The following is a 16,396-nucleotide window of genomic DNA, read 5'->3' on the forward strand; positions in this document are numbered from 1 at the left end:
TACTTCTCACACTTCCTTTTGTTTCTCTCTCTCACCTACCTAGAATGGATTCCTCCCTATTAAGAAGCCACATGTCAGATTAGTCCAATCTAAAGAAATTAAGGGGATTTCCTTATCTCAAAAGACCTCAAATTCAATCATATTTGTGAATTTATTTTTCTTGAAAAGCAACATATTCAGAGTTTCCCAGAATAAAGACATATGTTGAAGGACAAATAATCCACTTACCAAATTTATTTATTTATTTATTTTTGGCAATGCATATTTTTTAATTTAAATTGATTTATTTTAATTGGAGGCTAATTACTTTACAATATTGTATTGGTTTTGCCATACATCAACATGAATCCACCACGGGTGTACACGTGTTCCCCATCCTGAACCCCCCTCCCACTTCCCTCCCCATACCATCCCTCTGGGTCATCCACCTACCAAATTTAATATCACTTTAATATCATGACTTCTGTGTACCACCTGATCTCTTCTGACATTCCTACTTCTTTACTTTTTCTTGGTTTCCTTATTAAGTGTGATTCTTGCATATTGTATGTTGTCATGTTTTCTGCCTAGTGTCTGCTTTCCCCCAATGGAATGAATGTAGGCACTACCCAGACAGAAATCTCTGCCTCCTTGTTCAGTGATAGATTTAAGTACCGAGTACTGTGACTGATCCATGGTGGATATTAAAATTTTTTTTTCCAATGAAAAAACTCCTAAAAATGACTGAAGGATCAAACAATAATCTTAGATTTTATTGTCAGATGACACTTCCAAAGGAACAAAGTCATTCACATTTCCATTATCTTTCTCCTCCCTCACTTCTATATACAATTACTGTTTTCTTGCCTGAGAAAAAGGTGCTAAAATGAATAGTTTAAATGGAGATAAAATCATAACACATTTGAGAGTGTGAGCAGTGGTTTAGGTGGGTAATTTTACGGAATTCTATTAATGTTTAGTATACCTTGAGGTTTTTTTTTTTCTCTCTCTCTCTTTAAAAGCAGATGACAGAGCTACCCCTTTCTCAGCTAGATTTTTTTTTTTATTTTTTAACTTTTTATTTTTATTGGAATATAATTGATTAATGGGGCTCAGTGGTAAAGAATCCACCTGCCAGTGCAGAAGACATGTGTTCTATCCCTGGGTTGGGAAGATCTCCTGGAGAAGGAAGTGGCAACCAAATGTAGTATTCTTGCCTGGAAAACCCCATGGACAGAGGAACCTGGCAGGCTACAGTCCATGGGGTCGCAAAGAGTCAGGTACAACTCAGTGACTAAACAGCAACAGCACCTGATTAATGTTATGATATTTTCAGGTGGACATCGAAGGGTCTCAGGCATACATATACACGTATCCGTTCTCCTCCAAACTTCCTTCCCATCCAGGCTGGCACATAACATTGAGCAAAGTTCCCTGTGCTATACAGTAAGTCCTTGTTGGTTATCCATTTTAAGCATAGCAGTTCTCAACTAGATATTGATTAGAAGATAAAAGAAGACATTAAAACTGATAGGGAATATGTTTTCTGGTCCCTTATGTTTCTCATTTTAATTCTAATCAAGTGGTCACTTATTGAGGCTACAAAGCAATTAATAGTAAAATTCTCAACCCATAAGTGTATTCTGCAGTGGCCAAATATTTGGCACACTAAATGGATCTCTCTGAAGTAGAGCTGATAGGCATGGGATTCTGACAGCTTCAAACTTTAGAGATATTTTGTAGTTTTTCATCTTGTGTGTTAATGCCCCTGATCTGGGATTCGGGGGGAGGGGATATCATAGTTAAAACATATGTTCCTTTTTTCTCCTTTCCTCCTCCTCTTTTTCATTTACTGGTTTTCTTTTCTAAGAATACCAATAATTCAATCATTAAACCTTTGTGTGTATGCAAGGACCTTGGATGTTTCTAGTTAAACAAATGCAATCCTTATTTTCTTACCCTCATCTAATTTCTTAACATTTAATTGATAAACACTAGCTTTTTGGTTGAAAAAAATACTTTACTGACACTGCATTTAGCAGAACTTTTTACATATGAATTGGTGAATGATTAAATATGATGATTATGTATTCTTTTTTTGTTGTTGCATGAAGAGACTGATGTGTTAATTACGAACAGTAATTAATATGTATGGTAAAAACATATTTGATATATTTTTTCTTTGCATCAGTTACTTATTAAGAGTTCAATTGATTTTTGTTTTATCTGCTTATGGTTTAAAATAAATATAACATTTACTGGAATGAGAGATACACAGTAAGTTTTAATGACATGTCTTTCCTGTGATCCTCAAGTAGCTCTAACTTTATATCACCTGTATTTCACGTGTTGGAAAAATGATTATAATGAAATCACTATATAATATTTCTGACTCTTTCTGATTTCTACTGGAATATTATAAATACAAACTTCCTATTCATAAAAATGCATAAATTATATAGTCCAAAATATCACATTTTAAGTCAGTGGCCTAACTTTAAAACATAGCTTGAAGTCCTAACTAGAAGCCACTTTCAAAATTAATTGCTCTGGCACTATCGTCTTAACCTTTTAAATTATTTTTCCCCAAAGGATAGAATATTATCTGAGTGAGGAACTCTGCATTAGAAAGAAAGTTATAAATTTTTAGGTCCGATTCAAATGTGGTCCAGGGTAAATAAATAGTTTTCTGAGAGAAACTCATGTGAGTCGTGTTAGCTTTCTAAGTGACATAGGTTACTCCTTAACACTAAGGAAGAGACAATTTATTAAAGGAATACCAGAGAAGAGTTCATTTTGCTTCACTTGGGTGATTGTGTTTTCTTTTCTTTCTTCCTTCTTGACCTTTTACTGTTCTTTAAAGAACAACTAATTAACTCTATGTTATTATGTGATCAGATACACAAGGATATTTTATTCTTGCTTTAGGACAGTATAAAAGCTCTCTTTTAGCATAAAAATATCACTCACTTTGCAAAATCTCATGATTCTATAAGTATATCCCCATCACTATGGGTTATGTAAGACCCTTCTACTATTCTCTTTGTAGGATTAATGAACTATGTGTGACTAAAAACTTTATTTTCCAATATTTAAAAAATATTTTAACAGAAAAAAGATGGAAATCTCTCAATATAGTAGCTAGATAAACTTACAATGCAATATTTCAAAAAAAGTGGTAGTTGCTCAGTCATATCCAGTTCTTTATGATCCCCTAGACTGTAGCCTGCCAGGCTCGCCTGTCCATGCAATTTTCCAGGCGAGAATGCTAGAGCGGGTTGCAATTGCCTTCGCCAGGGGATCTTCCCGACCCATGGATCAAACTCAGGTCTCCTGCATTGCAGGCAGATTTTTTTTTTACCATCTGAGCCACCAGGGAAGCATCCAGAGCATTCCTACTTCATGACTCTTTTCCCAGTTCCTTTCATTTGATGTCTCATTGCTGCCCACCCTCAAAGATAACACATTTCTATTCTGATTATCAGTGTAACCTAATCATCTGTATCTAAGAGCTTTCTCTTCATGACTTAAGATTTCTACCTCTTCTAAAATCATTACTCTTCAGCCATTTCATTCAAAATATTCATTCATTCATTCATTGTTTTTTGCCTTATGAAACCTAATATAAAACCTGTGTTCTTCCAGAATCTTAAAGCCTACTAGTTAAGCAAAACAAGACAATGTAAGCAGCGTGTCCCCTAATTTCTGTTGGAGTGCATGTTGTAAACAAAAATGAATTTTTAAGAATAGTTTGAATAGAGAAGAGGTAATCCTGAGGGTGGATCACTTTGTGGGTTCACAAATAATTCTCATCATAGTCTTGAAATGTATTTATTGATTGACCTACTGCTACTGTGATGGATTTCCATTAGTGTTACATGGAAACTATTATTTCAAGGCCAGATGAGAAATTTAAAAAATCCATTGAATAAGTGATCATCTCCATTAGTAAAACACTCAAACTAGATTTATTTAAAAAATATATAGAGAGTCACAGATATAGAAAGCAAATTTATGTTTACCAGGGAATAAACAGGGGAGGGATAAATTAGGAGAATGGAATTGACATACACTACTATATATAAGCCAAAGATGGAGAAGCTCTATACAGTCAGCAAAAACAAGACCGGGAGCTGACTGTGGCTCAGATCATGAGCTCCTTATTGCCAAATTCAGAGTTAAATGAAGAAAGTAGGGAAAACCACTAGACCATTCAAGTATGACCTAAATCAAATCCCTTGTGATTATACAGTTGAAGTCAGAAATAGATTTAAAGGACTAGATCTGATAGATAGAGTGCCTGATGAACTATGGACTGAGGTCCGTGACATTGTACAGGAGACAGGGATCAAGACCATCTTCATGGAAAATAAATGCAAAAAAGCAAAATGGCTGTCTGGGGAGGCCTTACAAATAGCTGTGAAAAGTAGAGAAGCAAATTGGGAGAATGGTATTGTAACATGTATAATATCATATAAGAAATGTATCACCAGTCCAGGTTCGATACAGGATACTTGGGGCTGCTGCATTGGGATGATCCAGAAGGATGGTATTGAGAGGGAGGTGGGAGGGGGGTTCAGGATTGGAAACATGTGTACCCCCGTGGCAGATTAATGTTTATATATGGCAAACCCAATACAATATTATAAAGTAATTAGCCTCCAATTAAAATAAATAAATTTAAATTTAAAAAAAGTACTAACAAAAAGAAGAGAAGCGAAAAGCAAAGGAGAAAAGGAAAGATATAAGCATCTGAATGCAGAGTTCGAAAGAATAGCAAGAAGAGATAAGAAAGCCTTCCTCAGTTTTCAATGCAAAGAAATAGAGGAAAACAACAGAATGGGAAAGACTAGAGATCTCTTCAAGAACATTAGAGATACCAAGGGAATATTTCATGCAAAGATGGGCTCGATAAAGGACAGAAATGTTATGGACCTAACAGAAGCAGAAGCTATTAAGAAGAGGTAGCAAGAATACACAGAAGAACTGTACAAAAAAGACCTTCATGACCCAGATAATCACAATGGTGTGATCACTCACCTAGAGCCAGACATCCTGGAATGTGAAGTCGAGTGAACCTTAGAAAGCATCACTACGAACAAAGCTAGTGGAGGTAATGGAATTCCAGTTGAGCTACTCCAAATCCTGAAAGATGATGCTGTGAAAGTGCTGCACTAATATGCCAGCAAATGTGGAAAACTCAGCAGTGGCCACAGGACTGGAAAAGGTTAGTTTTCATTCCAATCTCAAAGAAAGGCAATGCCAAAGAATGCTCAAACTACCGCACAATTGCACTCATCTCACACGCCAGTAAAGTAATGCTCAAAATTCTCCAAGCCAGGCTTCAGCAATACGTGAACTGTGAACTTCCTGATGTTCAAGCTGGTTTTAGAAAAGGCAGAAGAAACGTGTATAATATCATATATGAAACGAGTCGCCAGTCCAGGTTCAATGCAAGATACTGGATGCTTGGGGCTGGTGCACTGGGATGACCCAGAGGGATGGTATGGGGAGGGAGGAGAGAGGACGGAGGAGGATTCAGGATGGGGAACACATGTATTCCTGTGGTGGATTCATGTTGATATATGGCAAAACTAATACAATATTGTAAAGTTAAATAATAAAATTTAAAAAAAAGATAAAGCCAAAAACAATTGTTAGTGATAGAAAAAGATGGAAAATACATGCTGACCTCAGCAAAAAAGAAAGAAAAGGCAGAAGAACCAGAGATCAAATTGCCAACATCTGCTGGATCATCGAAAAAACAAGAGAGTTCCTGAAAAACATCTATTTCTGCTTTATTGACTATGCCAAAGCCTTTGACTGTGTGGATCACAGTAAACTGTAGAAAATTTTGAAAGAGATGGGAATACCAGACCACCTGATCTGCCTCTTGAGAAATTTGCATGCAGGTCAGGAAGCAACAGTTAGAACTGGACATGGAACAATAGACTGGTTTCAAATAGGAAAAGGAGTACGTCAAGGCTGTATATTGTCACCCTGCTTATTTAACTTCTATGCAGAGTACACCATGAGAAATGCTGGGCTGGAAGAAGCACAAGCTGGAATCAAGATTTCCAGGAGAAATATCAATAACCTCATATATGCAGATAACACCACCCTTATGGCAGAAAGTGAAGAGGAACTAAAAATCCTCTTGATGAAAGTGAAAGAGGAGAGTGAAAAAGTTGGCTTAAAGCTCAACATTCAGAAAACTAAGATCACCGCATCTGGTCCCATCACTTCATGGCAAATAGATGGGGAAACAGTGAAAACAGTGTCAGACTTTACTTTTTTTGGGCTTCAAAATCACTGCAGATGGTGACTGCAGCCATGAAATTAAAACATGCTTACTCCTTGGAAGGAAAGTTATGACCAACCTAGGTAGCATACTGAAAAGCAGAGACATTACTTTACCAATGAAGGTCCATCTAGTCAAGGCTATGGTTTTTCCTGTGGTCATGTATGGATGTGAGAGTTGGACTGTGAATAAAGCTGAGCACCGAAGAACTGATGCTTTTGAACTGTGGTGTTGAAGAAGACTCTTGAGAGTCCCTGGGACTGCAAGGAGATCCAACCAGTCCATTCTGATGGAGATCAGCCTTGGGTTTTCTTTGGAAGGAATGATGCTAAAGCTGAAATTCCAGTAGTTTGGCCACCTCGTGCGAAGAGTTGACTTATTGGAAAAGACTCTGATGCTGGGAGGGATTGGGGGCAGGAGGAGAAGGGGATGACAGAGGATGAGATAGCTGGATGGCATCACCGACTTTATGGACATGAGTTTGAGTGAACTCCGGGAGTTGGTGATGGATAGGGAGGCCTCGCGTGCTGTGATTCATTGGGTCTCAAAGAGTTGGACATGTTGAGCGACTGAACTGAACTGAACTATTCATTTGGATGTTTGGCAAAACCAATACAATATTGTAAAGTTTAAAAATAAAATAAAATTAAAAAAAAATAAAAAAATAAAAATAAAAAAGACAAAGCACAGGTTAAATAAAATAAAGTGTGTGTGTATGTGTATATATATATATTAAAAATTATGTAAACTAAAAAAAAATAGATAACTAGTAAGACCCTACTTTATAAAACAGAAAACTCTACTCAATGATCTGTAATGACTTATATTGAAATAGAATGTAAAAACAAGGGGATATATATACCCTTTCATCAACAGGCTCTTTAGTTCTTCTTCACTTTCTGCCATAAGGGTGCTGTCATCTGCCTTTCTGAGGTTATTGATATTTCTCCCGGCAATCTTGATTCCAGCTTGTGCTTCCTCCAACCCAGCGTTTCTCATGATGTACTCTGCATATAAGTTAAATAAACAGGGTGACAATATACAGCCTTGATGTAATCCTTTTCCTATTTGGAACCAGTCTGTTGTTTCATGTCCAGTTCCAACTATTGCTTCCTGACCTGCATACAGGTTTCTCAAGAGGCACGTCAGGTGGTCTTATAAATCAACTATACTCAAAAAAATAACAATAAATTAAAAAAAGTAAAATACTCAAGCTAAATATTTACAACAATTTATGTAATCCAAATGTATTATTATAATATTTCAGTGTACCTTTGACTGTGTTGTACAACAATATCAATACTGCTAAGTAAGGAAATCAGTCCTGAATATTCATTGGAAGGACTGATGCTGAAGCTGAAACTCCAATTCTTTGGCCACCTGATGCAAAGAACTGACTCCTTGTAAAAGACCCTGATGTTGGGAAAGTTTGAAGGTTAGAGGAGAAGGGAACAACAGAGGGTGAGATGGTTGGATGGCATCACCCAACTCAATGGACACGAGTTTGAGCAAGCTCCAGGAGTTGGTGATGGACAGGGGAGCCTGGAGTGTTGCAGTCTATGGGATTTCAAAGAATCGGAAACAACTAGGCAACTGAATGGAACTGAAGTTATAATTCACTGGCTCCTGCACGTTATGGGGGTTTCCCAGGTGGCACTAGTGGTGAAGAACCCACATGCCAATGCAAGAGACTAAGAGATGCAGGTTTGATCCCTGGGTCATGAAGACCCCCTGGAGAAGGGTATGGCAACCCACTCCAGTTTTCTTGCCTGTAGAATCCCATGAACGGAGGAGCCTGGTGGACCACAGTCCATAGGGTCCCAAGAAATAAGACACGGCTAAAGCAACTTAGCACACACTGCACATTTACTATCTGGTTAGACATAACTTCTGAAACACTTATGCTAAGTGCTATGTTAATTCTCAAAACTTTAAAAATGTGGAGTTAGATTCAAGTGTTAAAATCTAAAGCCATAAATTTGCTGGCATTTATCTTTAATTGAATTATTTATCATAATCCATATAAAGCATAGAGCATATAAAATTTTAACAGATGCTTTAGATTGACAACTTTACTACTTTTACATACTTCTGTTGCTGGTCTATGTCCATATGCCTATTCAAAAAATACATATAGTTAACTGCAGTGTGATCCTTTCGTCCAAAACTAAATAATTTCAAATTAACCACTCTAAAAATGTAATAGTATATGATAATATCCTCAAGAGTCAATTTTCACCATTGTCATATCTTTCAATAGTTAGTTGTTAGAAGGTTTAACTGTTTCTGTCAGTGTTTTTAATTAGTCGTATTTATTATATTTAGATTTATAATCCATACAGAATATAGCAATAGCTACTAAAATGACTTCACCTTTTGGTTAATTTAATAACATGCATGTTCCAGAAAAGGTTTTAAAAACATTTGTTCAGAGAATTTGGTCCTTTACTTTGCTGTGTTTTCATCATGGATAGATGCAAAATTGGAGAATATGAAACAGACTGCTCAATCGATATTTTGTAGACGTCTGTTGCAAATGTTAAATCTCTTCTTGTAGGTGCTAAAATGATGTAAAGAGATATAAATAAATGAATAAATTCATTTTCATGCATGCCTACAACTGTCTCCACACAACTCATTCTACTGCTTCTTTTAGTAGTTAATTTACTAATGAAGTGTGAATCTTTGAAAGCTGTGTTTTTTATATTCGGCTAATGTAGTTTTACTCCTTTTTAAAAAACTCCAAAAAAATCAGTTTGGAAATTATTTAATTTGTTGAATCTGAGTGATGCCTATCAAAATTTTATCCCTGATTATGTCTTATGTGTTTTCAAGAAATAAGTACAATTTTTCCTGATGTACTGTTATTTATGTTTCAGACCCCTTCATTTTCCCGTTGAAATAGTCCTTTCCTTATATTATCTTTTTTCTATATTTTATCTTTAAAAATGTCTTCTAAGAGTTCAGAGACTTTAACATAAACCTTGAAATTTTTTACTTTGGCTAGAAACCAAAATGCTATGTGAACAAGGTTATATATTTTCAGTGTTTCAGAGTGTCAGAAATGTGCAAAGGTGAGTAGTTGTGGTTATGTGACCAAAAAGGTTTCATGTGAAGGATAACTGTTCAGATCTCTTGGGAGAAACAATTTTTCAAGTATGTGTTTGAGATTTAAGAAAATACTGTGGATGTTCTCAGCTAGAAATATAACAATGCTATTCATAGAAATATTAACTGAACTTCGATGTTATAAGTAATAGCCATTGTGTGAATTATATGCAGTTTAAAAGCATTTGCTAATATTTAAATGATAAAAAGTTTTTAAATTATCTTAACGTACAATATCTTTCTTATTGAAGATCTCTGCTGAAATATTACTCCTATAATGTCTATTCAAAGAAAATTCAATCATTTTAGTTTTACAAGTGAGATTTATTAGTGTATCTCAATTAAAAATCAGGGCCTACTTAACTGATTAAATCTATACTGCCATTTAAATTTTCAGTGTAAAGTTTCATAATTTTTCAAGAAAGAGAATATTCCATCACAAGGTTTTTTTTTTTTTAATTTAGCAATCTGGAAGATATTTGTTTTTACAAATTATAAAATTAACATTCCTGTATTAAATAAGTGTCCATTTTGTGGAAATTTTAATAAATAATTTGAATCTCAAATTTTACTGTATTATTTTTTAAAATTTTAATATTGAAATATAATGGCAAGCAGTTAATTCTTAGTTTTGTTTTTTTTTAATTCCCTGTGGAAATATGGAAGACAACTGTGATTTACTGGTAGTTTCTTTTACAATTTTATTCGGTATAGGTAGCAAAACATTGATTTAGTAGACTGACAGCAAGGGTTATGCTTTTAATAAGTATTGCTCATTAATTTTCTTCAATAATTAAATCTCTTAGAACATAATAAAATATCCCTATTTATACCAAGTAGAGAAAAACTGCAGATAAACATGATTTTAGCAACACCTGGGACATTGGAGAGAAGAATAAGGTCATAACCAAACTAAGTATTAAATTATAGATAGGCAATTTTAAGAGAACACCATGTAAGTTTGGAATATAATACTATCTTAAATTTTTCCATCTTTGTCTACAGCTGCACTCCAATTCTGACAAAGGTGATGGGTCTGTCAAGTACATCCTTACTGGAGAAGGTGCTGGGACTATTTTTATCATTGATGATACCACTGGCGACATCCACTCAACAAAAAGCCTAGACAGGGAGCAGAAGACCCACTATGTACTTCATGCACAGGCTATTGACAGACGAACAAACAAGCCCCTTGAGCCTGAATCTGAGTTTATCATCAAAGTGCAAGACATCAATGACAATGCTCCGAAGTTCACAGATGGACCATACATTGTAACTGTGCCTGAAATGTCAGATATGGGTAAGATAAATCATTTTTATATTTTGGAAGTTAATATATTTTTGAAGATCTAAAAATAATAGTTTGAAGACTAATATTTAAATATTTGGGAGGTGTGAAGAAATTTGAAGAAATTTCAAATATTTTAATAATTTCCTATAGCCTAAAGTTTTCAGGAATATTTCTGCTAGCTGTCCTAGTATTTATTAAAACAAATTTCTGAAGTTGTTAGTGTAAGTAACAACTTGATCTCAAGGAAAAACCATTCATACATGATAAAATACTTGCAATTCTTGCTTAATTGGTGTAATTTTTTTTTTTTTTTTTACCATACCAACACAGTCAGTGACAGTTTGTGTGAACATATACAGTAGAATGTTGGAAATCTATTGCTATGTGTTTTCAACTTTCAAGTTATGATTAAATTATAATAGGACTGATAGTCCAAGCAATAGTTACATTAATCAATAAAATTTGCAGAGACCCTTAAGCATTTGCATCCTTTATTTTAAAATATATGATAACCATGTGAAATATTTTAAATGCCACGTTAAAGCTATACAAACTGGTATACAGTATGTAAGTGATTTTCCCAAGTTCTTTTCTGAATTGCCATGAAGAAATTGACCCCAGTCTCTCCTGAATATAGAGCCTACACTGTATTTGATAAGTCATGATAGAGATTTCCAATCTTCTGGTGATTTCTAAAGCCTAGCTATTTTATTTTATTTTTATCTAAGATGAATTTCCTAAATATAATTAAAATAAAGTTCAACTATGATGAAAATATTTTCATTACCTCTGCGAGGCCCTAAGTTTGGATTTAGAAAATATATTTTGAGTACATGTTTTATATACTTAAGCTTATATATATGGGTATTGAATTAGGTTATTATAGTCACTAACCAAATCACTCTGTGCAAATGGATATATATATATATAAATTTTGAAAATACAGTTTTATTGAGATATAATTGATATGCGGCACTTATGAATTGAAGATGAACAACATGGCTTAACTTACATCTGTTTTGAAATGATTAATGCAATATGTTTTGTTAACATCCTTTGTCTCATATATATAAGGTTTTTAATGGGAGATTGCAATTTCTTTTGTTTTCCCAAATCCAGTCTATTTTAATTCTCCTGAGATAAGCAGATAGCTCCTTAAGCTGTGAGGGAATCAGTTTAGAAAGAGAGACTCAGTTTTCCTTCTTAAACAGAATCTCCAGGGAGAAACAATTGCCAAATGGACTCCCCAGAGACCAGAGTAGAATGCAGGGTCTAGTCTCAGAGAGTCAGTGGAAAGGCCCCAAAGACACTCAGGCTCCTCGGTCTCTTAAGAAAGTTGAAGACAATTCCCTGGTGGTCCAGTCATTAGAACTCCATACTTTCATTACCAAGAGCTTAAGTTCAGTTGCTGGTTGGTGAACTAAGATCCCACAAGCCGCAAGGAATACCCCCACCCACCTCCCACCCACCCCCCCCCCCCCCACACACACACAAAGCTAAGAGACTCAACACCATTATTTCTGGCAGGTGAAAGTTTGTGTAAAAACTCCAGAAGAGACTTTCTTCTGGAGCCTTGTCAAGGGACTGACAGCACATTTGCCGATCATCTCCTTACAGAAGCAAAGAGCTCTGTGACTCCATCACTTGTGAGAATCACTGATAAGGTACTGCCAGGGGCCACATAAGAACCCCAGGGAGCACCCTGGAAACTGGCCATCACTCTGGGAGGCAAAGCACCAAAGAAGAAAACAGGCACAGCAGTCATTACCAAAAAATAGTACTGAACACTAGGTAATCAGAGCACTCTTGTTTTAAGGACACTGCAGAGAGATTCCTAAAAGCCATGTTTTCTACAATAAGTAAACAACAGAAAATCAATATGCACATTGAGGCACATAGAGTCACTGATAAGACCCAAATTGTTTTCCTGGAACTTAAGAACTTCCAAGACTGGAAGAAGGAGCTAAAAATCAGAGAACAAAAATACAAGTATATGGAAATTGTAAGAAATAGATGAGACTTAGAGGATATATTAACTACACATAGTGTGGGAATAACATATATTCCCAGAATGCAAGAAACAGCAGATGAAGGAGAGGAACAGTAACATTTTTTAAAAAACATTTAGGTGTAGCATATACAGAATTTACAAGTTGAATAAACTTTCTGAATTGCAGGAAGGATTAATTGGAAAAGGATCAAACTTAGTTGGATGCTGGAAAAGTTTTCCTAAAGCCTATGAATGAAGAAAAAATGATATAGACTTCAGATTTTAAAAGTTACTTACTAGGAAAAGATATTTTCACATCATATTTGTCACTTGAAATACTGGAATGTGGTTAATAATTTAATACCATTGTCAGCCTTCAGAGAAAAGGCAGAACACCAAATCCTTCACTCAATCAAAAACATGATATATGTTAGCATGAAACAAATATTTAGAAAGGAATCCAGAAAGTATATCATCCTTCTACCTTTTTAAGTATTTCTTTGGCGGCACCACACAGCATGGGAGATCTTAGTTCCCTGACCAGGGATCAAACCCACGTCTCCTGCACTGGAAGTGTGAAGTTTTAACCATTGAACCACCAGGGTAGTCTGTATCATCCTCCAACTTTATCTAGAGAAATGCTTGGGAAAATAGTTGACATAGAAAATAGTTGAAATCAATCAAAACAGAGATTAAAAAGCCAAAGAAAATAATAAGGGGAGAAAAAAGGTATTATAAGTACAATCTAAACTATATACCTGTGTATGAACACAGTTAAAGCTAAGTGAGTACATGTGAGCATGTTGAGTGATACTGGGCTTTTAGGAATCATGAAGCCTAAGAAGTCAATGCAGCAAAGGCTGAAGGACTTAGGAGCAAGCCAAAACATTTCAGCCCTCATCTAAGACTCAGAGAGAAGGGTAGAAATGGACAATACTAGTATAGCTGACCCTTGAGCGACACAGGTGTGAACTGTGCGAGTCCCCTTATAGGAACCTTCTATACAAGGGCCAACTGTAACAAGTCACATATGGATTTTGACTGCAGGAGGGAAGTTGGTGTCTTAAATCCCCTAATTGTTCCAAGATCAACTATATTTTTAAGTTCTTTTATAGAGACAAGCCTTGTTGAAGGAGAAAATAAATGTCTGAAAGTACTGGAGACAAAGGACAAAGCAGAGTAGGCTTTCAGTCTGTCTTGTACCGTGGGTCCAGGTGTGATTTCTGGTGAAACAGTATGGCAAGCTATAGACTGAATATTGGAAATCATATTGTGTGTGTATGTGTGTGTTTTTGAACTCATCGTGGAAAAATAAACACATAAAACATCATAATAACATCTACTGCACACTGTAATATGAACATATAGAAAGTGATATGGATGTTAGCATAGTAAAGAATTTGCTTTACATTGTGGGCTAACAATAAGTGATATTTGCACTGCCTCTGATTTTAGAAATAAAAAATACACAAATAACCACAAAATAGCTAGTAATAAGGTTCAAGAGGGACCAGCAAACCATGACAGTGGACACAAATCCAGCCTGCTGGTTGGTTTTTTTTTTTTTTTTTTTTTCTATTTTGTTGTGGTAAAAGTCATATAATATAAAACATACTATTTTAACCATATTTAATCATACAGTTCAGAGACAATAAGTGCATTCGCATCATTGTGCAGCACTCACCATCATGCATCCCTTGACTTTGTTACCTTCCTAAACTGGAAAGTGGGGCTTCCCAGGTGGCACAGTGGTAAAGAATGCACACCTCGCAATGCAAGAGACGTGAGAAACGAGGGTTCAATCCCTAAGTGGGGAAGATCCACTGGAGGAGGAAATGACAGCTGCCTCCAGTATTCTTGCCTTGGAAACCCTATGGACAGAGGAGCCTGGAGAGCTACAGTCTTGGGGATCACAAAGAGTCAGACAAGACTGAGCACAGAGGCAAAACTGGAACTCTGTCCTCATTAGACACTAATTCCCCATTCGCCCGCCTGACTCCTGCACCCAGCCCCTGGCATCTACCAATGTACTTTCTGACTCTATGAATTTGACAATTCTAGGTACCTCGTAAAAGTGAAATCAAATAGTATGTGTGTGTACCTAATGTATATTGGAATGCAGTTTTAAAGATTAAGTTAATATATGTTTTCCAAACAGATTCTACCTTCTTTTTTTCCCCTGTGCTATACAGTAGGTTCTCACTGTCTGTTTTTGTAAACAAAAATTTCCTAGAACAAATCTGTACCCATTCATTTAAATCTTGCCTATGATAGTCTAGGTATTGTGGTAGCAGAGCTATAGTCGCAGCCAACATTACGGCTCACAGAGCCTGAAACATTTCCTGTGTTGCTTATTACAGGAAAAATTTGCCGGTCTCTAATGTAAGAGGTTTTAAGGAATGAGCTTGGAGGCAGGAAGAGCAATTAGAAGATAGTGTTGTTCTCAATACTCTTGATAGATATGGCATTTGCTGCAAGGAGAGGGTGGGGTGATTTGAGAGAATAGCATTGAAATATACATATTGTCATATGTAAAATAGTCTGGGATTTGCTGTTTGACGCTGGGCACCCAAAGCTGGTACGCTTTGACAACCTAGAAGAGTGGGATGGGGAAGGAAGTAGGAGGGTGGGTCAAGAGGTAGCAGACATAGGAATACCTGATGCTGGTATAGCAGAAACCATCACAATATTGTAAAGTAATTATCCTCTAAGTAAAAATGAACATTTAAAGAATATGGCTTTTGACACAGACAATAGAATCACGCTTCTTCCCTTTAGGTAAATGATGTTAGTTATCTAATATTCAGCCCCTCTTTCCCTACAGTTTGCTCAGGTTGACATTATGCAGAATTAAATGTTCACTTACTACAATTTTTTTTCACCTAAAAATGACCATGTGATGTAATTCTAAATAGTAGGATGTTAAGTGGAAGCCAGTAGGTGGAACTTTCAGGAAAGATACAGGCTTTCTGCCAAAAAGACACACCTGGCACGGATATTTTACCCATTGCCATTTTCCTTGTTGCCTAAAGCAGATGTGGTCTCAAAATACAGCAGCCACTTGAAACCATAAAGATGAAAGCCTGTTGCTAAGTGAGATGGATCAGAAAGATAAAAGGGCCCAGAAGGATGATCCATCTCAGAACTGATGCTCCAGACCTGGTCTGTGAATCCCAAGAGCTTCCTTACGAAAGTAAATCTCGTCTTTTTATGTTACCGAGTTGGATTTCAGATGCACGCAGCTGTATTCAATCTGAATTGGTACTCAGACAAATTCTCGGTTTTAACATGAAGCCAGGAGCCTGGCAGGCTGCAGTCCATGGTGTCGCAAAGAGTCAGACCCAACTGAGCAACTAAGCACAGCACACAGCACAGTAACCAAAGAATTGAATCTAATACTGAATACAAAGGTATGGCAAGAAAGATTTTAGCATCACAGAACAACAGTGATGTTGTTAATACAATATAGTTGTATTAAGTTGCTTGATTTGGGAATGATACATAAAATCATTCCTGTTTACCATCTCCACTGTATAATTGTGATGCTAGATGATTCTGCTGGGGCAGCAGTTTTTCTTTCTGTCTGTGGTGAAGCTAATAGTTGATTTCAGATAACTTAAATCTTGCTTCCTATCAACTACAGAACTGATTAACTCCATAAAGTTTTGATCAGTGGATCAAAAGAGATTGAGGTTTTGAATGTTGACTTTGAGATTTGCAGAAAATC

General features: G+C 36.0%; 1 protein-coding gene across 6 annotated transcripts in view; it reads left to right on the plus strand.

Moving 5' to 3' along the window:
* Window positions 1–16,396, plus strand: part of CDH18 (cadherin 18) — a 1,275,757-nt gene that overhangs the window by 964,316 nt on the left and 295,045 nt on the right. For all 6 annotated transcript variants that reach the window (XM_044932378.2, XM_025270679.3, XM_025270680.3 and 3 more), the window contains one exon: window positions 10,394–10,688. In XM_044932378.2, the coding sequence (XP_044788313.1) occupies window positions 10,394–10,688 (295 nt within the window). The remainder of the gene's footprint in view (window positions 1–10,393; window positions 10,689–16,396) is intronic.

Source organism: Bubalus bubalis, chromosome 19 (genome assembly GCF_019923935.1).
Source record: "Bubalus bubalis isolate 160015118507 breed Murrah chromosome 19, NDDB_SH_1, whole genome shotgun sequence".
In the NCBI taxonomy this organism is placed as follows: Eukaryota; Metazoa; Chordata; class Mammalia; order Artiodactyla; family Bovidae; genus Bubalus; species Bubalus bubalis.